We start from the raw sequence: 24,966 nt of genomic DNA, 5'->3' as shown, positions 1-24,966 counted from the left end.
TGCCCAACGCTTCATGTAGCATGGTTGTCTATCCGCTCGTTATCTCTGTGTTAACAGATATGTTACCAGTCGTAAACATTTTGGACAATATATATACATGTACATGTATATCACTATATACGTCTACGCTGTCTTCCAGTTTTCGTCTCTTAATTAAAAGGATAGGGAGTCTCAGAGGGCTTATAGAGGCCAATGCCCCTAGCTTACCTACTGGCTCACTACCTACCCAAATCCCAGGTGGTGTGGCCTGGAGATTCATTACACTAGCAAGCATATTTCAGCATAAATTCTTAAGTTAGTGTGAGACAATACTTTTGCAGGGGCCTCTAGACCACTATTTCTTGTACTACGTGTACCCGGAACCAGAACCAAGCAACTCAATCAGTGGAACCAGCAGACAGTTCCCTTGGGTTTCAACTGTCTGTTGGACTTAAATTCTTGATATTTTAGTCCTGGTCAAGTTTAGTCTACTGTCAAGTAGTTATACTTAGCTTCTAGTACTCGCACAAAGGAAGACCTTGCCCGGAATTTAAAAGTGCCATATATGCTCTTGACCTAGAATAACATTCAATCACTAACACAATGCTCAGGTAACAAGATAGATGACTTGAACAAGAGATCATTCAAATCTCCAGCTCTATGACACGATTCTCAGATTCTATTCATCCCCAACAGTTCGTTCCCCTGCGCGGAATATTCCATGGAAGGGTTATTACAGAGTACAGAATGTATGTATATCAAGCTCGGCAGACTTTCCAGGAACGGAACATGCCCAAGAGTAACTAGTTATTAGTCAGCCGGGCGATGGGAACACGGGATCCAAGCTGGGCCAAACAATACGGACGGCGGACAAACGTCCACAACATCTCAGAGGACACATTGTCAACACTCATATCATTAATACACCCCATCACAACGAGAAACTTGAGAAGAAGCTGCTGTAACTTTCGGGTTGATCTATTTATTGCTCTAGTAACATTATTGCTTTGATTTTGCAGTTGTTGTTTAAATTCCAGCCAGCTCCGGACACTGTTTCTACCTCATTGGTACCCACCAATTCCTAGCGCCTGATCACCTAGAATACATATTTAATTATCTCCGGTCGAGAGCTTTCGAGAACCCGTTTGCATACCAACAATAGAACGCATTGATTTATCCATATCCGCACTCCTTCAGCGTCTCCCTGCCCTCTCCGGTTCGTTCTCACAGATGCCTTAACCACATCAACGCACGTCATGATCCTCCGAAGGCTACTGCTGGCTGCTGGCAGCTTGCTGCTAGCCAGCGCATTCACCAGCGCAAAGAAGGCAGACGGTCCCAAAATAACAGTGACAAAGTTCAAACATGAGCCCGTCAACCTATTCTACTTCGATGACTCGGACGTCGTGATGTTGCAGGATGGGAATAACGGCGATGTGTACGTGTCGAGGAATGCTGGTACCAAATGGGATATCGTCGATGTGGGTGAGATGAAGGGACAGGCCTGGTCCCTCATGCCACATCCTATGGATAGGACCAAGGCATACGTATTGGGCAAGGGAGGGAAACATTGGGTCACCAACGATCAGGCCATGACCTGGCGGGAGTTTACGGTCGATGCGGAGCTCTCGCCATATCAGCTTCCACTCGTTTTCCACGGCAAGGATTCGAACAGGGTAATGCTCCAGGGCATCAAATGTTCCGGGCGCGACTGTGTGGAGAGAACATATTACACGACGGATGGATTCCAAACGCTACACCTCTTAATGGAGAAGGGACGGCATTGTGCCTGGGCCGTTTCAACACCCATGTTTGGAGATGGGCTCGACCTGCCTAAGGAGGTGAACGACAGGATTTTTTGCGTCGTATCAGGATTGCATTCCCAATGGCCCGAAGACAATCGCCTCCTTTACTCAGATCGGTTTTTCAAAGATGATTCTGGGATTGAAGCTGGACTTGACAGCGGCCGTGCAGTGAGTGGCGTCATACGTACTGCGAGTGCGAAGCGGCACTTACTGGCTGCGACGAAGTCGCGTAGGACGAACGAGCTGGCTCTCTTTGTGACAGATGATGCGTCAGGGTGGCATCGAGCTGAGTTTGACGGGCAAAGAATAGAAGAAGACGCCTATACAATCCTGGAATCCACAAATTATAGTCTCCAGGTCGATGTCGTGTCGACCGACTCGTCAGCCATGGGCACCCTATTCACGTCAAATTCAAATGGCACTTACTTTACGCGTAACATTGAGCATACAAACCGGAATAGGCAGGGGCTGGTCGACTTTGAGAAGATCGCTACGATACAGGGTATTATTCTCGTCAATACGGTTAAAAACTGGGAAGATGTTGAAAAATCATCTGTCGTCGAGAAGAAAATTGTCAGCCGGATTTCATTTGATGATGGGAGGACTTTCCAGCCCCTAAAGGCTGGCAAACAAGACCTTCACCTTCACTCCGTCACCGATGCCACGAACTATGGCCGTGTATTCTCGAGCCCTGCTCCCGGATTAGTTATGGGAGTTGGCAACACAGGTGGTCATCTCAAGGACTACTCTGATGGCGATTTATACATTTCCGACGACGCAGGGATCAACTGGAAGAAAGCTCTGAGTGATGCTCATAAATATGAATTTGGCGATCAAGGCTCTGTTATTGTCGCCGTCTACGATGAAGGAAGAACAAACAAGATTTCATACTCTTTCAACCATGGAAAGAGTTGGGAAAAGGCATCCCTACCTTTACCCGATGACGTTAAAATTCGTGCCAAAATTCTAACCACAATGCCTGACTCGACAAGCTTGAAGTTTGTTCTTGTGGGATCTGCCAAAGCTGACTCCGATGTGGAACACTATGTCATAGCTATTGACTTTGCCGAGATGGAGGAACGCACTTGTGTGGATCCTGACTTCGAGAAGTGGCCAGCCAGATTAAACGAGAAACAGGAGCCGGACTGCCTGATGGGCCATAAGCAGTTTTACCGAAGGCGAAAGGCGGATGCTAATTGCTTCATCAAGAAGAAGTTTGAGGATCCTATTCCTAACTTTGAGCCTTGCAAGTGCACCGAAGAAGATTTCGAATGTGATTTCAACTTCATCCGCAGCGAGGATGGAAAGAGCTGCGTCCCAGCCAGAAGCTTACTGGCCCCTGAGGGCGCCTGCAAAAACCCCGACGACAAGTATACTGGTAGCTCCGGATTTAGGCTGATCCCTGGTGACGCGTGCATCAAGAAAGGGGGTTTGGAACTCGATAAACCAATAGAACGCGTTTGTTCGGATACGATGAAAACGCCAGCCGCTGGCGAGATCGCCGTTGAGAAGACTTTTTTCACCGCGGACAATTACAGAGATTACTTCTACCTCGAACGCACAGGTAGCAGTAGGGGCGATGACGAAACTGTCATCATGATCACTTCTGAGCAGGAAATTTTTATCAGTAGAGATCACGGCAAGCGGTGGAAACGAATCTTTGAGGCAGAAACAATAACTCGGATAGAGCCACATAGATATTTCAATGATGTGGCGTATTTTCTGACAAACAGCGGCGAGGGGTGGTACACCCTTGACCGTGGGGAGAATTTTAGAGAATTCAAAGCACCTCTGCCCCCTAATCAAGACAAGCTGCCAGCCCTATCCTTCCACCCAGATCGGAGAGATTGGCTTATTTGGACCGGTGCCGAAGAGTGCAACGGCAGCGGAGGGCAGTGCCACTCTGTTGCTTACTACACTACGAACCGTGGGGCCGAGTGGCACTTCCTCATGCGATACGTCCGTAGATGCGAGTTCATCAAAAGAGATGCCCGCGGCTCAAGTGACAAAATCGTGTTCTGCGAACAATATGAGGATGAAAACCCTTCAAGCAAACATTTGCAACTCATCTCATCAGAGGATTGGTTCGCGGAGAAAAAAGTCCACTATAACAATATCCTGGACTTCGCGACGATGCAAGAGTTCATTATCGTGGCTATTCGAGGAGAGAAGCCCCAAGACTCCCTTAGCGTTGGTGTTAGTATTGATGGGAAGACCTTCGCGGACGCCGAACTCCCTGCCAACGTTAAAATTCCGATACAGCGGGCCTATACCGTCCTAGAGAGCAGAACGCATGCCGCCTTCCTCCATGTTACCGTCAATAATCTAGAGGACCACGAATATGGAAGTCTCATAAAGAGCAATAGCAACGGGACCTCCTATGTTCTTAGCTTGAGTGCGGTGAATAGGAACTCTCGCGGATATGCCGACTTTGAAAAGATGCAGGGTTTGGAGGGCGTTGCGATGGCTAATGTCGTCGCGAACGTGGACGATGTTGAAAAAGGTGCCGCGAAAAAGTATAGGACCATGATTACTCACAACGATGGCGCCGAGTGGACACTTCTGGCCCCACCAGGCAAGGACTCTGAAGGACGCGCCTACGGTTGCTCAACCAAAGGAGGCAAGCCAACCAAAGCATGCGCCTTGCACCTCCACAGTTATACCGAGCGGGTCGATCCCCGAGATACATACTCGTCACCCGGGGCGGTTGGCATTATGATAGGAACGGGCAATGTAGGCGAGTATTTGACACCTAAAAGCAGTGCTGATACATTTATCACTCGAGATGCTGGTATCAGCTGGGAAGAGGCGAAGAAGGGCAAATATCAATGGGAATATGGCGACAGTGGGTCCATCATCGTCCTCGTACCCGAGTCCACACCAACAAAAACGCTCCTGTATTCTCTCGACGAAGGGAGGAGCTGGAAGGAGTACCAGTTTTCAGAAGTTGAGATGCAGATTCGGGATATATCTACCGTACCCTCAGATACTTCTCGTAATTTCCTGCTCTGGGGAAATGAAGTCGGACAAGGGAAGAAACCTGGCCTGGCCACTGTCAATATAGACTTCTCAGGATTAAAAGAGCGATCCAAGCAGTGCGTTTTGAATGAAGAGAAGCCGGAGGCAGATGACTACTATCTTTGGGAACCGAAGCATCCCCTCCAGCCTAATGGATGTCTCTTCGGCCACAGAGCGAAGTACCATCGCAAACGGCCCGAGAAGGATTGTTATAATGGTCGAGAGATACAGCATCTCGACTCTATCGGTGATATCTGCGAATGCACACGATCGGATTATGAATGGTAAATTCACCCCAACGTTTATTAAGTGTTCAATGGTGTGCCTATGACGGAACAGAACTGACTTTGCCCTCTGCAGTGACTACAACTACGAGCCGCAAACCGACGGTACCTGTGCGCGAGTCCCTGGCCTCGAGCCCCTTGACCCGAAACTCGTCTGTACCGAGGATCCCAAAGCCATCGAATGGTATGAACCAACTGGCTACCGGCGCATCCCCCTAACCAAGTGCCAAGGTGGCAAGCAGCTCAACCATATCATCGCCCACCCTTGCCCGAACAAGGAAGAGGAATTCGAGAAGAAACACCCGCGCCTGCGCGGCATCGGTCTTTTCTTCGCCATCGTCATCCCCATCGGCCTCGCTGCCGCTGTTGGATATTACGTCTATCAGCACTGGGATGGGAAATTCGGCCGCATCCGTCTGGGCGAGACGGGTTCTGGAGGATTTTTCGACCGCGATTCCCCTCTCATATCGATTCCTGTGACGATCGTGGCGGGTATTGTCGCAGTGGCTACTGCGCTGCCACTTCTAGTATCGAGCCTCTGGCGTAGCCTCGGTGGGTATATTCGTGTGCCTGGCAGTGGTTCTTCGCGACAACCGTATTCTTCCAGGGGCGCCTTTGCGGCGCGGAGAGGCGATTATGTGGGTGTTGTGGATGATGAGGATGAGCTGCTTGGGACTGATGATTTGGAGGATGACGAGGAGGGCGAGGAGAGAAATGGTCAGGTCTGATTTAAGAAAAATACCTTTTCTTCTTCTTTTTTTTTTTTTATTTTTTTTTATTTTTTATTTTTTATTTTTTTTATTTTTATTTTTATTTTTATTTTTTTTTTTTTTTTGGGGGGGGGGGGGGGGTGTTGGCGTGTATGAGCGATCCTCTTTTTTGCTGTTCATCATTTGCTCTCTTAACCATTTTTTTCTTCTTTTTCTTCTCCCTCTTTGATGGAACTGGGAAATGAGAATGAGATTATTTTAGATGAAAACTTACGCATGTAAATAAAGCTATATCATTCATTTCTTCTTCTTCTTCCATTTTGGCATTTTTGTTTGCTGAGGTTCTTATATGTCATTGATACTATGTACTACACTTAACGGATTTTTAAAATTCATGCTTCTGAGCTATTATAATAACTTTGTACACAATACTAGTCATATTTTGAAAATGATGTTCAGCCCTAGGATATTGCCATCCCCTAGCATATATGCTCTGCACCGATTGCTGCTTTATCCTTTCCTAGAAATGTTCTTCTGCTCCCCCTTTCTTGAATTCCGGTGTTAAATCCTAGTAGGGTGCGGGTTGAAATTAAAATCAAGCCAGGATAAATCCCCGATCCCTCCATTCTAATAACATGAAGAGCAAAATACTCAACTGTACCTATCAGCTGCTCAATAAACCATTCAGGGGTCAAACAGAGCTAGCTAACCGTATATCAGCCCGCAAACTCCAGCTTCGCCTGGCCCTTACTCCCGTCCTCGGGTTTATACAAAAACATATGCCCGCCATCGTCCACCTCGGACCCCTGCGCATCGGGATTTTGCGCCGTCGTGGCGAAGATGAGGTCCCAGTTGCACCCTCCCCAGGTTGTGCAGGTCACGTTTCGTGCGGTCAAGGGGATGTCTTTGCGACGTTTGCCATCTGGGCTGAAGACCATGATGCGGCCGGCGTTGTAGACGCCTACCCAGAGGTTTCCTTGCGTGCTATATAGAAGGGTAAGGCTTAGAGTTTTGTCTTAAATAAGGGAGACCAATCTCAGACCCTTTTAGAAGTAGGGATTGGGGGGGGGGGGGAAGGGGGCTGGGGGAGATAAAAGTGCCTGACATACTCTACAACCATACCATCTGGCTCTCCAGTCGCAGCTCGATGGTCGATGAAAATGCGCTTGTTGGAGATGCTTCCAGATTCAAGGTCGAAGTCATAGGCATATGTAAGCATACCTACGGAGTCGTTGATATACACTGATTTCCATTTTTTCAATCCACATCAGCTGCAGTGCAAACGATATCAAGGGTGGAGTTCTCATGTGAATAATAACAACAATTTCACCGGAATTCGATAGATTGCCTGCATACTTGTCTTATTATCTGGACTCCATGCCAACCCATTCCCACAGATAAACCCCTTGTCCATCGACTGCAGGCTTCCGTCGGGGTCGTACCGCCACACTTTACCCTGAGGTTCGCCATAACTGGCCGGCAGCTTGCCCACCCCATACGCCATGGCTTTCTTATCGATCTCCGCCACCCAAAAACGGCCTTTGGCATCTATCCCTCCATCGTTGAGGCGGAACTCGTCCCTCTGGTCTGTTGGGACGATTTCTTTGAGAATCTCAAACTTCCCCGTCTCCTCGTCAATAAAGCATATGCCCTGATAGTAGCCCGCGATGTAACTGCCAGGTTTCCCTTGGCGGAAACACGCAACTGAGACGCTGTCCTGGAGTTTTAACACGCGGGCTTTGCCCTGTGCAGCGCCGGTATCTGGGTCGACATGCAAGATATGTAGCTCTGCAGGTTCGGAGAAACAGTCCACCCAATGCAGGGTGGAGTCGCTGGCACGATAGATGGGGGCTTCACCCAGGATCATGGCCGGGTCACATTTGTAGAAAGGGCCGAGACCTGATCGTGGTTGTGCTGTTGTAGTCATGATATTTAACAATGGATTTGGTGGTTTGGTTGGCCGTGTTCAAGACAAAAAACAATGCGTGGACGGTAGATAGTAGGCCTCGATATTTTAATTCGATACAACAACAGAGGTTCGTTTGGGATGCCCCGCTAATAATGATACGAAGATAAATAACATCGGCGTCATCCCGCTTTCTCCACCATTTAAAACCCGGGGCCTAGAGTTGCCTCCAAACTGAATACATCAATTGCCACTGACCACCAGTGCTCTAGGCGTATCAAGGGCGGGGGATGCAAAAGTGGGATGCTTATGGAACTAACCCTGCCCGTTCTGGGTACTGCCATCCAGCTCAGGTGTTGGATGAACGGGGAGTGTTCGCAAGACAGGGGCAGACAGGCTTGATTGCCTGCTAGAAATCAAGTTCTTGTGCGTACTACTTAACTGCTTGCCCGCTTGGTGATATCTCTTCTAAGCTGGCCTGCGCTCTGAAGCTGATTGAAACGGTCTGATATAAAATACTCTGGCAAGCTAGAAATCTGCGAATATCATATATCAATATATTTGGAACCTCATGTGCAAAAGAACTCGTTCACGACCCTAAATAATGGCGTAGATAGCAATACAATCGAAACATGCAATTGAAGTCATCAAATAGATATTCCTTTGTCTTGATCTTGTTTTCATTAATGTACTTAATTCCCTTCAATGAAGCCTGCTTCTCCTGGAATTGGAATCATCTTTACCAACGTTTTTTTACATGTACATGTGCCATACCCTCAGCATTTTCTTCCCTTCATTTTCCACAGGAGCCCCTTTCTTATCATTTAGCATGAAGCATTGTTGACGCAGAAATCATAGAACATATAGTTCCTCCCTCTCTTCCACTCTACCGATGTTCATAAAGCCTTACCAAACCTCTCAAGAACGAGAATATTCTCAACCCCTTGCAATTATTGCGGAAGGTCAGTAGGACCAAAAGAATCTGGAAGAAGCTATTACACGTCCGGTAGGTATACTGTTAGAGACAGAAAATTCATGTCAGAGGAATAGAGGAGATCCAGCAACCAAAGTAATACATACCTCCCCCATCGTCTTCATTGTATACGTTCCATCCCCTCCATACATGTAAACTGGGAAAGAAGGGGCACAGAACTCTCTCATGCTTTTGGTCCCGACGGAGTAGTAAGGTCAGCGTATAATGTATCATTTCAACGAATGTAACAAAGATTAATATTGTAACAACGGCCGGAGTGCGGGTTACACATACAACTGCCTACACATCCCGCACGGAGAAGCACCGGGATTGATGTCCGTCGCGACGGCGATGGCCTTGAAGTTCTTGTGGCCGGCTACCTATAAATCAATGTGCGGGGATTGCATCGAGATTTTTAGTGTATATAACGGATATCGCGTGGGGAATAACAGGGTAAAATAAATAAACGACAGCAGATAGAGAAGGAAAAGGATAGAAGATCGAGCAGAATCTCGATTGCCTACCACCGCGGTTGATAAAGCACACCTCTCCGCGCACACGCCGACAGGATAGCTAACATTCTCGACGTTGGCGCCGACGATGAACTCCCCTTCGTCCGTGAGCAGGCAGGCGCCCACGCGGAATTTCGAGTACGGGCCTGTGATATTGGCATCGGTTGTTAATTCGACGGCAGCAAATAAAAAGGATGCAAATTGTGCCTAGGTATATATATATATATATGTGTGTGTGTGTGTGTATAAATGGGTGACACTTGAGACGAGAAATGAACTACGAACAATGCGCTGCTTCCTTCGCTGCGATAGCTTTCGAGGAGAGCGTGTGGAGCTCTGTGGCTGATAATTGGGTGAACATCGCTGAAGGTTAATGTTTGGTCCGGCGGGGAGGGATACTGCTAATTGTCTGGGAAATGGTATATAAGTATTCAATGCTTAACTATGTTTTATGTTAAGATCACAGGAAAGATGTCAGCGGAAGTTGGAAGTTGGACAACGACTTTGGATACAAGTTTGACGTCAGTGGGTCCCGATATTTAGTTAAGTACTTATTATAAATAGCTGCAATATGGGGTTAACATCTATGAAACTAGATTTCAAAAGCCATGGGGTGACATTGACCAAAAATGAACATATTTAGCTGTAGGAAACATCAGATAATCGAGCATTAAATAGAGAATATGTTAATAAAGGCAATAAAGCAATATCATGACTTGGTTGGAGGGCAATATAGAGTGCTGTTGAGGAGAACTGTTCAGCTACACATGAAAGATATAAATTTAAGTGCAAACCAGGTTGACCATGGCAAGTTTAGTTATTTAGGAGTTAGGGGTGTTATCATCACCATCATCATCATCATCAAGTAGGGCTTGTAAGCTAGGCCAACTATAGGAAATACGTATTGTACTTTGAAAAGGAGATGTAAGGTGGTCAGGGACAAGCGCTTTGGCAAGGATGCATTGTTGAATGTTCATGGACTGCCTGGGCAGATAGCTGATGGTAAAGGCGATCTTAAAGTCCAGTCAACCTCATGAATCGGCTGGTTCAATGACTTGAGCCCCAGTTTCGCCTACGAGAGGGGGGTGGCGTATAGGGTGAGCGACGTTTCAAAGATGTCCATCTATCTTCAACAGCGGGTGAGAGATCTCTGTGGTGATCCTCATCGTGTCTAACGGCAACTACACCAGCCCCAAGCAGCATTTGAACAATGTTTTGATGTTGATAGTAAATAGCATAGCATAGAGCTGTCCGGTCGGACAGATCCCGTCCGTTAACGAAATTCAAATCAATGTCCACAAGTAGTTTTTCAACGATATTTCCATAGACTTGTTTAGCAGCAACGTTTACAGCTGTTTGACCATGACCATTACGTGTATCAACATCAGCACCAACGACAAGCAACATTTCAAGCACATCGGCATGGTCAGCAGCATAGAATAGCTGTTTCGCCGATATGCAAGTCCTTTACGTTAATATCAACCTTGCCAGTTGCAAGTAGCAATCGTACCATGTCAACATTACCTGCCATGTCAACATCACCTGCTTCGGTAGCGAGATGTAGATAGGGTAGCATTTCGATCCTGAAAGCTTCAACCACCCGAGGTGGCCTCATGCCAAATGCTCTAGGGTCTGATGGGGATCGCAAATAAAGATCATTAGTGACGTTCAAATCAACGAGGTTGCTGCAAACCAGAAGTTCGAATACTTCAAGCCAACGAGGGGGGCCTTAACTTAGAATCCTTGCCTTCCAAGATTAGAGGCTTGAGAAAGAAATCAACCGAACCCCGAAGCTGATCAGTAACCAGCAGCAACTTGAGACTAGCGATAAAGCCCCTCTTCATTGCATGGAACAAAGCATCTCCGCAGTGAGAGTTAAAGGGTTGAGCCCAGTTGATGTCGGCCTTCCAGACTCGAGTAATACTTTGACAATTGCCTCCCGGTTATCTGCAGCAGCTTGGGTTAAAATCTCAATGTAGTTCACTTAAGTTGAGGGCGGTAAGTTAGAGAGTTGGTTCGTAAGCTATTATCTTGCATCATCAGCATTTTGGACGCGTTCCCATGATAGCCGTCATAGGCATCTCTCAATGCTACGGCATGGACTTTCCATTGGAAGAACGTGCTTCGTCTTAGAGCAACTCTAACAAGGCTAGGCAGGTCATTCTTTGCAAGAGCTCTTAAGCTCTCACCCGATGCATAACGGCATGCTTTCCGGCCGACGAATATGTTATTGGAAATATATCCAACAGTCCCAAGGCAAGCAATCAATAAACGCCTCTCCTTCAGGTTCATTTTCAATGAAACGTGCATGCTCAAGGATCGAGGAGACGGCATATGGAAGCAGCAATAGCCTTTGGCCTAATAGCTGCTTTAGGTTTTCTTAGTTTAGCAAAAGGCTGCCGGGACGCGTTTCCTCAGAAGCACCTGGACCTGGCCGAATCTCCACGGGTCCCGGTAGAGGCTTGTTGCGTTTTCCCAGAAACTCGATGAATTGCTTACTTGTCGAACTGGACTGGATATCGGAGAGCGCACCAGGCAGCGGTCCCTGATGACTTTATGGCATTTTGCCTTGAATAGCTCTTCGTTGCCTGACTCTAAATTCCTAAGGAGGAGATCTCGGATTGTCTCATGGATAAACTGAACAATCCATTGGGATTTTCCCTTGGCCTTAACCACCTCCGGGAAGCCCATCGATGAGTAAGTTACAAATCGGCACATTACATGCCTGGAACTGTCCCTTTCCTCATCAAGCTCCCAATGATCTGCCAGTTCGGGAATATAATCATTAACAGCGAAATAGTACTCTTTCAACCCCGAGGGCCGTCTAGCGTACAGGATCCAGTGAGTGCTGTGCTGAAAATATTCTTTCTGGTGCTGCAACTCCCTTTCCCAAAGTCACAAAGAGTAGTTCTGATGCTGATTTCTTCGCAGTATCAGGCCGAATAAGTCTTTCAATTCCTCGGGGATCTGTTGAAGACATATCTCTAAATCATGGGCTCGATCCTCGACGATCTCGCCATTCAGGATTTCTATAACAAGAGAAACCCAGAGGAAAATTCCCCGAGATTTCTCTAGTATGGAAGATTGTAGGTGCATAAACCGCCTGGGATTCTCGTTTTTGTAAATCGGACTCAATTTGGATTTAATGTATCGCTCAATGTCTTCACAAGCTGAGTTTGTCTGTCGAGGACGATCTCTGTGCCTCGAATTACGCCGATTGTCGGACACGGGCGGCTCGCCAGGCAAATGCGTAAACTGAACGGGTTTTTCGAGGTTGCCACACCACCCATAATGTTTTGGAAGAACGTCACAATCTCTCGAAGCTCTGAGTCCCCACACTCGTCGAGTGCATCAACGTAGGTTTGTAATTCCCGATCCCCGAGGCCTTGGACGACCCGCTGGAATATTCTTTCAAGAATAACCGACTTCCAGCCACTCTTCTCGACGAGTCGTTTATCTGTGGGATTTTCAATCAGGTGCTTCAAATATTCAGCATTCTATCCTGTCTGCTACAGCAAAGATCGATAAAGGCCCATTGGATTTCTTTTCGAGCTCTACACCGCGCGCATGGAAGAAGAAAGATATCACAGGGGAGTTCGGATTTTTCCTGGCTTCGTCGACTGCCTCAAACAGATACTTCCATCAAGTATGATTTTCCAGCTCCAGTTTACCCTGGATCCAAATGATTCCATTATGTTCCTCGATACGCTCCTTATTCCACCAACTCCTATAGTTGTCTTGGTCGAGAAGCCGCTCGCAGGATTTACCATGCTTCAGCCCTAGGCTTAAAAGGCGGAGGTCAATCTCATCAAACGACCCCATATCATAAAGCGTGTGTCGATTAGCTCATCTTCAAATTATAGCATCTCAATAAATATATATCATTAAAGTTTCTGCGATAGAACCAAATAAAGCTAGAGAGATAAAGAATCTAAATATATTAGTTTTATAATGATTGAAGAAGTATTTAATACAGATGTAAATGAAAATGATATTGAGATTTTGAGTGTTTTGAAGATCTGAGGCTTCCTATTGGTTGATAATATTAGTGGCAGGTTAGTGGCAGGTTAGTGGCTCATTATTCCAAAAGTAGTTAGTTAATCACAAAAATTCCGAAAACGGACAAGTCACGTGTCATTTTGGAGCGGAGAACAAGCCGTGCATCAGACGGAATAAACTTGCTACAACTCCTCCGTAAGGCAGTTAGTTATCTTGATAGAATATCTTCCGACGGTGAACCTAATCCGTACCTCTAGGATTGATCCCATTCGGTGCAGTGGTCTGGCCCATGTTTTGTTGCACAACATGGCGTGCTCATGAAACAATTGCTCCATCAACAAATCATAAAACATCCTTTATGAAATTTCTATTTTGATCCTTACATTCTCTCACTCTCTCCAAGAAGAAAGGGGAAAAAAATGAAAAATGAAACAGGTCTCTAAAAATGGGACCGAACTGGGAATAGCCGGAAGCTGACAAATAAAAGAAAGGAAAAAAAAAGAAAGAAAAAAAAAGAAACCGCACCCAAAATTCCTTTATCCGCGATTAAGTCTATAAATCGAATATATAAAGAGAAACACACATGAAACATGTAACGCCAATGCGTCCCAGTCGATCGATATGCCCCGGGAGAGAGGAGGAAAACAAAAGAAAAATCCCTATCCCCCCAAAAAAGTCGCCCGTGTCATGGATGTATGGTATGATATATAGTTTGGTATGTGCTGTAGGGATAAGACGGTCATGCCAGGATATGCGTATAAAGGGGATATGAAGTAAGCGTTCGTGGGAAGGGGTAATAAAAGCTGCGTGTAAAAACGAATGACCGGCATAGGGTAAACAAAAATAAGAGTAAAAATAAGATTATGCTCATAAGCATAAGATAAAAGCAACGTCATATTCATCAACAATAGAAACTCGGTACCTCAGTGGGGGAGCTAGCAGCGGCACCAGCATGTAACTCAAAGATACCGCCTCAACGCCTCATAAATCGTAAATATAAACGCCGAACTAGGCGCTGAGCGTGCGCACGTAATCCCGCAGCCGCGATACAACCCGGCCAGACCCTGCTGTTTCCAGAGAGCGTTACCGACAGCCCAAAAGGTGGGACGGCTGCACCGGGCTGCATCCCCTCCGACGGCATGCGTGATGCTTTCCGTCTGCATACGCGACTTGACGGTATCTGCTGGGTAGAAGATGAAGTTATAGCTAATCCCCGCCGCGGCGCCTGCGAGGAGACGTTGGTAGACCAGTGGTGCGCTATCAACACCATCAACGCTAGTACCTGTACCAGCAGTGGTTGCAGCAGTAGCAGCCTTCGAAGCGTTATATTTCTTGAAAAAAGCCAGCACACCCTCATAGCTACCAAACCACGCCGCCGAACCGCCCGTTTCACGAATGAGGGTGCCCATCTGCCCGCGCCAGAAGCCGAGAAGCCCCTCGTGCCGGAACACCGCTGCGATTAGAGCGATGGGGCCAGGGGCTTTTTGATTGGACACGAGTGAGCCCGAGCTCGAAATGGCCCCGCTGCTCCCAGCAGGAACTTGCATCTTGCACTTGATGAGTTCCACAGGCGTGAGGAGGAGCGATGTGAAAGCCCCCGACGCCGCACCGCAGATGAGTAATGCGGACTGCGGCAGTTCCACTGCAGCTACAGATTCGCCATCGCGGGACTCCGAGGCATATAGTGTCGATTTAAGAAAGTCTTGTGTTACACGGTAGCTGAAGAAGAGGCTGCTTGTCTCAACCGCTGCGCCGACGAGGGGTGCGCTGATACCCCTATACAAGCCATTGATTCCAGCGGCCTGGAAGGATTGGCGAAAACAGTCGATGGGGCCCTTGTATAGTAGTGGGAGGCCGGCGGGCTGGGATTGAAGACGGACTTTGACGGTATCGAAAGGGTATTCGACGAATTTTCCAGCGATTCCTGCGGTCTATGTGGTTTTAGAATCAGTGAGAGTTTAGACAAGACAGATTTTCAGGTGTTCGTCTTTCTTTGTTCTTCAACAAAATACTGAATATGATATATAACGTAGGAAAGGGAAAAAAGACAAACGGGCTACACCTACAGATCCATATACGATATCTTTCAAGGCTTCCACGCCATGATTAGTCGTCGAAGGAAAATCAGCCAGCTCCACCGCCATTTGGTTTTCAATGGCACCCGGAATCTGCGGTTTCACAGCGTCCATTGCTTTGCATGTGCCTGAACCAGAAGAACGGAAGGGAGGGGAAAGAGGAAGTGGAGGGGAAAAATACAATGAATTTAGGGAGAGAGTGTTATCGGAAGAGCATTGTATAATTCTGGGAGATATATAGCCTTGGGCTAGGTGAAGATGAAGGAGACGGCGTGTGAGGGATATAGGAGAAGTAGTCGAGCGACATCACACAGAAGAGAGGAGGAGCATGATGGGTTCGCCTGAGGAGGAACCTAGGGCCGCACAGAAATTGGGCGAGAACACACGCAGGCCGAGACAGGTGGGTCGAGACGGGAGGAACAGGCAAGCCACGCTGCAAAAGGGTGGATGTGAGTTGTCTAGAAGAAGCTATCTGCGGTGCATTTGTGTGTGTCCAGAGGCGCAATTTTGGAGCTGGTGGGGATCAGAGTCACAGTTCTCGGTTGCTTTGGCTGAAGAATGAGATCCGGCGAGAAGGAAAAAAGCAAAAAACGATCCAACCTCAGTGGATTAGGTTTAGCGGCGTGATTTCGGGTGAAATAAATCGCCGAGATCCGGTTATCTGATTACGCTAAGATAATGCTATACCTAGTCCAGTCTAGTTTGTCTCCATCTGCCCCAATCACGCTCCGTCTTAGTCAGTCACCTCAATCCCCACCTACTTGGGAAACATGGTTTTTCGTTCCCGACAGAAGAATGGGAGAAGCAGCCAAAGAGACGCCACTAAAGACCTACAACTGCTAGGAGGTTTCTGGAAACTTCAGGCGTCAGTTAGGATTATCATTGTTACTCCTCCCTACGCCCTGTTTTATAGTGTGGCAGTAACTGCACTCGCTTTGCTGCCATGTCCACTACCGTCGAAACTCCGGTGAAGATCCCCGAGCCTGCATCCCAAGCACCCAAAGGCATGCGGAAAAATGGTACGAACCTACCCCGTATCTCTCCCCATATTGCTGCCTCTTACTTATTCCTCTTCCGCTCCCCAATTCACAGGGAAAAACTGGCACGACAACAAAACCCCCTTCCGCCCCACAGCAGGGCAAACCAGCTTCGCCAAACGCCTCGAAGAGCGCAAAGCCCGCGAAGCCATGAAGGAAAGGGAGAAGGAGATGAAAGATGAGAAGGAAGCGGAACGACAGGTGTGTTTCTACAATCCAAGCACAAACCTCGACAGGAATGCTTTGCTGTATTCCTTGATTTGCTTTTCTTGAAAATATCTAATCGACAACTTGGTTTTGCTTGCAGAGACGGATTCAAGTCATTAGGGATCGCCGGGCTGCCAAAGAGGAAAAGTTGCGGTATGAGAAGATGGCGGAGAAAATGCATAGGAAACGGGTTGAGCGGCTCAAGCGCAGGGAGAAGAGAAATAAGTTGCTCAATTCGTGAAGTGTTTTTTGGTCATAGTTATGTTGCATCTGTGGGCTGGGCTAAAATTTCGTATTTCTCTCCCTGATATCTGTTTTATGGAGTGCTGGCCAAGGCGTTTTTCTCTTTTGTTATTTTGGAGTTAGAGCATTTTACGGCTTCTGTTAACGGAGTACGAGGAAATGATATCCCAGCCTGGTGGTATAATAAAACGAATAGAATAGCGCACATCCACGAGCATATCAGTCTCCCCCCCCTCCCAGCCTTCTTCACGTTTCGCCCGTATTTTGCTGGTGATACTCTGTATAGCTTGGCATGGCAGGGTACAGGGATGCAAGGTATCTAGTCCGCCAAGAGGTTTGCTGATTCGGAGACAAGTTCGAGGCAAAGAGACCAGATATGATTCTAACAAACTGCCATCATTAACTATCGCCCTGTCACGAAGAAAGTGTGTGAATAAAATGTTCATGTTGATATCTACACCAGGAATGACCCGCAGACACTAACCCACCCAGAGCCGCCCGGATACACACAACTGGTTGCCGCATGGCTTCTGCTAACCAAGGACACCAAAGTACAACCGCAGGCATCGAGACAATGAATACCACGTCTAATCCATCTGCAACAGCGGAATCCTCCCCAGCTTCTGTTGCTGCGTCTTTTTCTGCTTCTGCTTCTGCTTCTGTTGCTTCTGCCGCACCGCCGCTGTCAACCCAGCCAACCCAAGGTTCATCATCTCCCTCCAGCGCCCAAGCTCCCGGTCCCATACTTCCTCCTAGCATCAATAACAACGATAAGCACCCCTCCGCAAGCCATAGCCGTCGACGACTGCATCCACAGCCACACCCTCCGAGAATACACACACAGTTTCCCTATTATAACCCTTTCTCGCTGCTAGACGACTCGTTGCTTCCCCGTAAACAGCGCTATCGTCACCGTCATTCGCTACGGCATCGTGACCAGAGCCTCCTCCCTACTCACTCCCACTCCCGCTCCCTCCCCCACTTCCAGCTCCAGCTCCATCTTCCTCACCAGCAACAGCAGCTACAACAACAACAACAACCGCAACGCCTTGACCCTAGTTTGTTAGACGGGGATCCCAACCGCAGCAAACCCGTCGTTTCTTCAAAACAGCAGAAGGAGAAGCGCCGATATCGCCATAAACGGCATGCCTCACGGGATGGCCAACTTCCAAGGACTGTGAGGGATCACGCAAGTATGAGTTTACGACCTGGAAAGTACGTAAATAGGGATAAGGGGTCGCGTATTAATGGTGTGGGGGAGCTTAGTGTCGCTCACACGGTTGCTGCGGGACAACGGTCTGAGGCGAGCGGGCTAGAGGCGAGTGATAGTGGCAGTGGCACTACAGAGGAAAGGCTGCCCTTTGGAAGACGGAGGGAGAATGTCACCATGGCAGAGGTGAGGAGAGAGAGGATGTGGAGGATTAAGGAAGAGGAGTAAGAGCCCATACAATCCTATACTAACGCACACGCACACAGAGACACACATCCACTAACATATGAAACTACCAGATCAAACCGCACCACACTCAGCGACCTCTCCACTCTCTCCACAAACATAACCCGCCGCCTGGACACAACCTACTACGCCCTCCTCGAAAAAATCTCCAACCTCCACTCAGCGATCTACTCCTTCCACACCCTCTCCACAGCCGCCTCCTCCCTCCACTCAGACTTCACCCGCGAAACAGACAACCTGTCCCGTGACACCACAGCCCAAATCGACGAGTTCCATACCGCCTTCACCGCCCAGATCCAACGCATCGAAGTCCTCGAGGGCCGCATGCGCGCTGGCGCGGAGAAGGCGGCGGCCCTAAACAGGCGCATGGAGATTGTGCGGGGCAAGATTGAGGCATGGGATCGGCGGGAGGGGGAGTGGCAGAGGCGGGTTACGACGCGCTTAAGGATCTTCTGGGCGGTGGTGGGGACGGCGGTGGTAGTGTTGGTTGCTGCGTTGGCGGTTCAGCAATTGAGGCCCGTCGAGGGTCTTGCGGGTCTTGCAGGTACAGGGATTGGGGTTGGGGATTTGGGCGAGGGTGAAGGTGTCATCGGGAAGAATGTGTCGACGGGGAATTCGACGTGTGGGGTCGTTGGACAGGGGCTTCGGGATGTGGAGGATGTCTGGGTTAGTAAATCGTTTGAGACAAACGGTGGGATCCGAAGGGAGGATGATACTTGCCCGAGGAACTCGGTTCAAAAATGAATGATGGGTTTGTATATATACGCTGTTCTTTCCATTTTGACGGTTCGGCATAGCGGAGCTAGGGACATATCTATGGCGTTGATAATGAATTTCGTGCAGGTCTGTCCTAGGACGGCGAACAGGGGTATGGTTGTGCTTAGGGGTAAACGCAACGTTGCTCATTATACATAGAGGGGAGGAAGAATATATTTTTCAAATGTAGTTTATTTTCTTATATAAAATAATACTAAGGGAAAACAGGCGTCATCGTCCATATGTTGCAAACTAGTTATTCCCGTCAATGTGAAAAACAGAAGCAGCCCAAACCAGCGTCTTTAATTCCCGTCATGAAGAGTCATTATCCCGATATTCAGATATCCATCAAACCCAAAATTCCCCCGTCTCCCATCTAGAGGAGGAAAGGAAAGCTGAGAGCAAAAACAAAAGTCAATCAAACAAACACCAATCCCCCAAACCACTCAACCACCCACCCGCTCACCCACCCGCCCCAGCCTTCTTCTTCCTATCCTCCACAAGCTCCACATTATCCTCCGGCACCTTGGCCGCATAATTTCCCACCAACCACTCCAAAATCTCCTCACTAACATCCCCCTGCACCGTAATCTCCTCCCCCGAGCCGCCCTGTGCCGTCGCCGCGATGCCCGAAACAGCCTTCGTCACTGAACTCCCCGTTGCAAACTTTTTGCCTAGCTCCTTCGAGATCTTCTTGATGTCGAGCCCGTGGGCCTCCAGGCCGGAGACGACGGTGACGTATTTGCGCTTATTGCGCTCGACGCGGCGGATTTGGATTTTGGCGGAGGCTTTGCGTTCCTGGTCGCGGGATTCGGCGAGGGCGGCTTTTGCTTCTTTTTTGGCGGCGTCTTTGGCGGCGCGTTCGCGGGCGGAGATGGAGAGGGTGTTTAGGTTTGCGGTTATGGTTTCTGTTTTTATGGAGGGGGGAGGGGATGAGGGTTGGTTAGTTCATGATCTGTTTACATTTTGTTTTACTTCGGACTGATGGGATTGCTTCATTTGTTGGAGTGGTTTGGGCAAAAGAAAAAAAAGGGCAGGAGGAGGGGAGAGGGGGTCCGTTCGGCGTGGGTAGATGAAACGGGATATAGAACCGAGACCGAATAGGATGCAAGAGACAGCATACCGGCAGAGTATAACGTTTGATGTAAATCAGAATGATTGTCTTTCAGCCATTGTTCGCACTTCTTCGCTGTCCCGCCAAACTCGCAATACTGCATCACCATCCTTAGCATCCAGGACCCCTCCATACAGCGGCGAAGCCAAAAGTTTCATATATATATAGTACGGATTCCTACATAATGAAGAACCGTTACGCACCTCGGGTGGAAGGGAGCAAACTGGACAATATAGCGGAAGTTAGTTGAATTGTGCCATAGAAGTATACAAAGCATCTAACGGAGTGTTCTTATGCGCCGTGGGGGAGGGGTTGCGGGGCAGCCTTTCGAGAAAGCGGGAACCGGAAACCAACCTCCGCAGTATACTATATGTCTTGCCTGGGGTTCGGGGGGCGCTGCCGAAGTTTCGTGGTCTCCTGTACCCGGCATATTGCTTGGGGAATTGGATAGCGGTTCTGTAATAGAAATTATTTTAGGTGTATCCCCTCTTAATCACAATGTCGGTGGTTCTGTCGCTGGGAGAGATCAACCATAGCAGGACGTCTGTGTATTCGGATTATAGTGTTTCCGCTTTTTGCATCATCCAAAACTCAAAACGATCAAAACTCATCAGAATCAAACAGCTGGCTTAGTTACAGTTATTATTATATCATAACTACGAGTAACGGAGTACTCCTGCTCCTACGATCCTCGTGCTCAATGACGCAAGTTTAGTGGCGGCACGCCCGAATGATCTTGCAATCTCATGGCTTCACTGATGTTCAAAGCCTGCGACAGCCAGTCATATTTTGGAAACATTTTAGGGGTGCAGATCTACCCCATAAGTTCCATCCCCTCATAGGCGAAGTCGTTTCATTGAATGGGTTCACTTCTATTGGCGGCGAGGTACCTAGTTTTCAGTTTGATCTGCGCCGTTGTTGCAGGAGTGTGGTTAGAGATGTGCGTTTAGTGTATTAGAAGAGAGTTTACTCAACACTAACACTTGTAGGATGGCTTCCATTTGAGGCGTATCATACACAGAGCTAGTTTGACTCTGTACTCCGTATTGGAGAATACTCGGTGTACATCTTTCAAAGAATAGCTGATAACTATGGAATTGTGACACAATTGGTTCTCAGAAAAAGGGTAACTATCTAGAGACATAGATCACCACCATTTTATAATCAAGCGTAACAACAACCAAAATATGAATAAAGAAATGTTTCAGGAAGATGATATAAGAAACACGAAGACCAAATCATTAGAGTAAACAGTACGTCAGAATAAGAATTCATGAGGCTCTCAGAGCTTGTTTGACGCATAAGCGCCCGCTAACCCTGAGGCTCGCATCTCGCGCTTAACCAAACCAAACTAAGCCGTATTAGCGCATAGCCCCAATTGCGTCATGCCTGTAGGAATCAACCCCTTAACGCTCGCTACTCAATTGAGGTCACCCAGCAAGATAGTGTAGATTTTGCCCTCATGCCATCTATAATGTTGGATATATTCTTGCTTCAATAACAAGGGTGCTGTGGGGGGACATCGTTACCTCTTAGCACCTCTCCCCTGCAATCAATGGAAGCCCAGAATTGACATTGACTCAAGTGCTGCAGCTCCGATACCGGCCCTTCCCACTGTGACCATATATTGACTACATTTCACAAGAGAAGCAGAAGCTCTGAAACAAAAGCAGATATCAAAATAACCAGGAGAATGGGCACTATGACCGTCAAGAAGACCACCAAGCGTCGCCGTCCGGTATCCTTCCTCGATCTCCCGCCTGAGATTCGGCACGAAATCTATACACTAGCACTAAGCTGGCCAAACCTCCGCGGCCTCTTTGACCGCCTGCGTCGAGAATGCGAACAGGACGAAGCAGCCTGGTTCGCCCATTCATCCCTCTCAATGGGGTTAGGGGACATGTGCAATAATGCTTGTCCGCTCCCGTCTCCCTCCATTCCAGAATCACGCTATACTACGCCAACAATCTTCCTGCTCAATCGACAGATAACGTATGAAGCGCTCCCTGTTCTGCATGCGCAGGAGTTAGTCATAGACGAGCCACCGCCTTACTCGATGGCGCTTGGGCGGCCGGTGGATATCACGATGTTCATCTCCGAAGGGGCACTACAGCGGGCTAGACGGGTCGTGTTGAAGATTGACATTGCGAATTTGGCAAGTAGGTGGGCGCGCACGGTTGATACGTTGCTAGATGTTTGGTGGGTGGACAGTGGTCTTGAGATGTTAAGAATTGTGGTTGTAGGCGGGCTTGCAGAGGGGAGGAGGAATATGATTGGCGAGGAAGGGGTAAGGATAATTGTTTTGAAGATGTTTGCTAAAGTCGGTTCATTCCTTTTCTTACCGGGGACTTGCCATGAAAAGAATGTTTAAACTGACAGATTGCTTTTGAGCGCTAATGTAGTTGAGGAAGTTCGGCATGGAGAATCCATCCGGTGTCAAAGTCCTATTTGAGGGCAGCAGTCCGCCTCACCCCCCGGTTAAATGGTCGCTTGGATCTATCTCACGGGGCGAAAATATCGGAACCTGATCAATATACCTGATCATATTACGTCTCAAGCTATGTCATTCGGAAGGACTACAATGAACAAATACTTAACCGACATACCAGCTACTTGGATGTTTTACAGCAGTATCATTGCCTACCCGGGAATCGGCCGCTCTCAATCTCTTTTCCAGTGTGCCGTTCACTCGACCTCGAGGGGTCACTAGCGACTTTCAATGATATTCGTCTTCTCTAGCCCGGGATGAAGCCAGCATGAAAAGCACTCGCAACTTTGCAATTATAAATTGTTAAGAAATCACGGAGTCCGGGCCAGGTTTAATAGCTTACGCAACCATGCTCATCCTAACAGAGTCTAGAGATGCACCTATGCCGGAGGCATTTGACGTCATTGCGTCACATACGGGACATCCGCCGTCGATTACTGAAATAAACATTCTCATCTTCCCAACCCCGTATAAGAGAGACAGAAGCCTGGAAGCCTTCCCGACCTGGCCACATTCTTTCAAAACACATATATATGAGGATCCCGGCTATCGGATAGCATACGAATCCAGGACCCGTTGAATCGGGAAATAAGATACATAAGATGGCGATTCATCCATTCCTGTGGATCCGGTCTAGCCAACTCGTTCAATATATTCCCTGGTCGTCAATTGGCTACTATGCCGTTCCCTGTTTACTTTTTTAAAACAGGCGGAAGGTAAAATACCAGTGGGAATCAAAAAGGGCCCAAGAGTCGACATTGTGTCAACCACCTCCCTAGCTTGACTACCCAGAGGATCCGGATGTCTGGGTGCGGCAGCCTAGTGAATTGAATTCCTCCCCGCCCCAAGATCCTATTCCTGTTCCAAACCAATATTGAATTTTCCATTCCTTCCTTCCTTCCTTATTTTTTTAAATTTTTTTTAGAGAAGAAAATCTCTTAGATGTCCCAGATCTAGAATTTGAGATAGAAAAAATTCCCCCCGTTGATGACGTGGCTATGGATGCCTGCTGCGCATCCACAACCAATGAATAATTGATACTCATTTTCAGGATGTATGGAATAATTCTCCTCGCAGGCCTATCATTGCCAACGCAGACGGCTGTCATATTCTGCCAGAAACTAGTAAAGCAGGATTCCTCAGCTGTAAAGGAGAAATTCAGAAACACACATGAGGCCAATCCTTACCCACCCATACATAAATTAACTATGGGGAGAGATTGTCATATATCTCTCTCTTAGTAAGCTAGCCTAACCAACTTTTCATCAATTCCTGCTTTCTTTTTCTGGTTCCTTGCATAGAGTGAGACCCGATATTTGTTTGACGAACATGTTCTCCACAAAATGTGGGGAGGCGCTTGGTGGTAAGGAGGGTGCGTCTGTTCTTCTGGGCGCTGGGGGGGGGGGGTGTGTTAATAAAAATCTGGGCATGTCAAAGGCTTGAGCAAAGCAAATCAGCTTTTATGATACGGTCACTCACCCATGTTTCAATTCAAATACCATTCATTCATTTATATCCTAATGCAGCGATTATTTTACAATAGCCGCACAGAGAGAATAGTATATCCCCTATCGCAAACACAACTCCGGGCTGCCATGATTCTCACATCAAACCAGATGTTAGACTTAGGCCCTGTCAAGGGCCGTCTATAAGCTAACTACATACATAACCAGGTTTTTTCCCCCTCCCTTTCTTGGAGTTATGCAATACCATTATTATCTCGGTATAGGTACAAGCCTCATGAGCCAAGACCCACAGCATTAACGCGATTAGCGACCACTAGGGCAAGGAATCAATCCTGTTCTTTGTTTTTCTTTGTTTTGCTTTCGGTTGTTATTTATTTTTTATGAATGCCGGAAGCGGGGGTTGGTGGTGGCCCACTGGTGGATGCCGACAAGAATGGAAATCCGGGGTAAAAAACAAATAAAATGGATGACAGCGACAAATGTCAGGGATCCACTCCGCAGTGGAAGACAAGATTTTTTAAATAGAGATTTCTCCGTGGAAAGAAACAAAAATGAATAATTGATCTATGATCTACCTAGTGCCAGAGAAGGGACAACGATAACTATTTTTGAGAATTGAGGCAGAATTAGAGGAGGGAAGAAGTTGAACCTCCTCGCCATATTGCACGAATAGCTAAGCTAGTAGCCATTCATCCGAAGCCGGTGATCAATCCATAGATATAAAACGAAAGTAGTATAACCGGATAACCTGTTATGTTCAAAGGAGTAAGATTGGATGGAAACACTTTCTCACGAATAATAATAACTTGGTACTTCCAAAGATCAATTCCTATGGAGCTTTGTAAGGAAACTAACAATTAGCAAGGGAACTGAGAGATGACTCTCAGCCACTTATTATTCAAAGAAAAGGCACTCCTTGCATACCTGGGTCATTGTCA

At 47.6% G+C, this 24,966-nt stretch overlaps 8 protein-coding genes across 8 annotated transcripts; 4 read left to right on the top strand and 4 right to left on the bottom strand.

Annotated features, from left to right (window-relative positions):
• The first annotated feature begins 422 nt into the window (after positions 1 to 422).
• On the top strand, positions 423 to 5,883 carry BDCG_08556 (vacuolar protein sorting protein). The gene is made up of 3 exons (XM_045424339.1): positions 423 to 728; positions 794 to 5,086; positions 5,163 to 5,883. The coding sequence occupies exons 2-3, from the start codon at positions 1,236 to 1,238 to the stop codon at positions 5,812 to 5,814; spliced, it is 4,503 nt and encodes a 1,500-aa protein (XP_045273070.1). The 5' UTR covers positions 423 to 728; positions 794 to 1,235; the 3' UTR covers positions 5,815 to 5,883.
• A 629-nt stretch (positions 5,884 to 6,512) lies between these two features.
• On the bottom strand, positions 6,513 to 9,548 carry BDCG_17814 (cytidine deaminase; the record flags this gene model as incomplete). The annotated part of the gene is made up of 8 exons (XM_045426871.1): positions 6,513 to 6,780; positions 6,906 to 7,038; positions 7,153 to 7,710; positions 8,023 to 8,170; positions 8,783 to 8,864; positions 8,970 to 9,055; positions 9,200 to 9,333; positions 9,473 to 9,548. 8 exons carry the CDS (start codon positions 9,546 to 9,548, stop codon positions 6,513 to 6,515), a joined length of 1,485 nt encoding a protein of 494 aa, XP_045282602.1.
• Positions 9,549 to 10,234: 686 nt separating this feature from the next.
• BDCG_08553 (uncharacterized protein) lies at positions 10,235 to 13,089 on the bottom strand (the record flags this gene model as incomplete). The annotated part of the gene is made up of 7 exons (XM_045424338.1): positions 12,859 to 13,089; positions 12,499 to 12,644; positions 12,087 to 12,442; positions 11,612 to 12,011; positions 11,172 to 11,545; positions 10,698 to 10,872; positions 10,235 to 10,630 (listed from the first exon to the last, which is right to left on the bottom strand). The coding sequence occupies exons 1-7, from the start codon at positions 13,007 to 13,009 to the stop codon at positions 10,235 to 10,237; spliced, it is 1,998 nt and encodes a 665-aa protein (XP_045273069.1). The 5' UTR covers positions 13,010 to 13,089.
• Positions 13,090 to 13,111: 22 nt separating this feature from the next.
• Positions 13,112 to 15,830, bottom strand: BDCG_08552 (solute carrier family 25, member 46). Its single transcript, XM_045424337.1, has 2 exons — positions 15,253 to 15,830; positions 13,112 to 15,117 (listed from the first exon to the last, which is right to left on the bottom strand). The coding sequence occupies exons 1-2, from the start codon at positions 15,373 to 15,375 to the stop codon at positions 14,146 to 14,148; spliced, it is 1,095 nt and encodes a 364-aa protein (XP_045273068.1). The 5' UTR covers positions 15,376 to 15,830; the 3' UTR covers positions 13,112 to 14,145.
• A 374-nt stretch (positions 15,831 to 16,204) lies between these two features.
• On the top strand, positions 16,205 to 16,746 carry BDCG_17813 (uncharacterized protein; the record flags this gene model as incomplete). The annotated part of the gene is made up of 3 exons (XM_045426870.1): positions 16,205 to 16,280; positions 16,354 to 16,499; positions 16,606 to 16,746. The coding sequence occupies 3 exons, from the start codon at positions 16,205 to 16,207 to the stop codon at positions 16,744 to 16,746; spliced, it is 363 nt and encodes a 120-aa protein (XP_045282601.1).
• A 525-nt stretch (positions 16,747 to 17,271) lies between these two features.
• Positions 17,272 to 18,948, top strand: BDCG_17812 (uncharacterized protein; the record flags this gene model as incomplete). Its single annotated transcript, XM_045426869.1, has 2 exons — positions 17,272 to 18,182; positions 18,258 to 18,948. 2 exons carry the CDS (start codon positions 17,272 to 17,274, stop codon positions 18,946 to 18,948), a joined length of 1,602 nt encoding a protein of 533 aa, XP_045282600.1.
• Positions 18,949 to 19,132: 184 nt separating this feature from the next.
• BDCG_08550 (translation machinery-associated protein 22) lies at positions 19,133 to 23,195 on the bottom strand. The gene is made up of 5 exons (XM_045424336.1): positions 21,056 to 23,195; positions 20,429 to 20,981; positions 20,278 to 20,297; positions 20,084 to 20,171; positions 19,133 to 19,868 (listed from the first exon to the last, which is right to left on the bottom strand). The coding sequence occupies exons 2-5, from the start codon at positions 20,502 to 20,504 to the stop codon at positions 19,423 to 19,425; spliced, it is 630 nt and encodes a 209-aa protein (XP_045273067.1). The 5' UTR covers positions 20,505 to 20,981; positions 21,056 to 23,195; the 3' UTR covers positions 19,133 to 19,422.
• Positions 21,356 to 24,579, top strand: BDCG_08549 (uncharacterized protein). Its single transcript, XM_045424335.1, has 2 exons — positions 21,356 to 22,394; positions 22,477 to 24,579. Exons 1-2 carry the CDS (start codon positions 21,768 to 21,770, stop codon positions 22,600 to 22,602), a joined length of 753 nt encoding a protein of 250 aa, XP_045273066.1. The 5' UTR covers positions 21,356 to 21,767; the 3' UTR covers positions 22,603 to 24,579.
• Positions 24,580 to 24,966: the final 387 nt, after the last annotated feature.

Source organism: Blastomyces dermatitidis (assembly GCF_000003525.1).
Source record: "Blastomyces dermatitidis ER-3 genomic scaffold supercont1.11, whole genome shotgun sequence".
Classification (NCBI taxonomy): Eukaryota; Fungi; Ascomycota; class Eurotiomycetes; order Onygenales; family Ajellomycetaceae; genus Blastomyces; species Blastomyces dermatitidis.
Note: the sequence above shows the minus strand (reverse complement) of the source record. Positions and strands in the feature narration are given on the sequence as shown.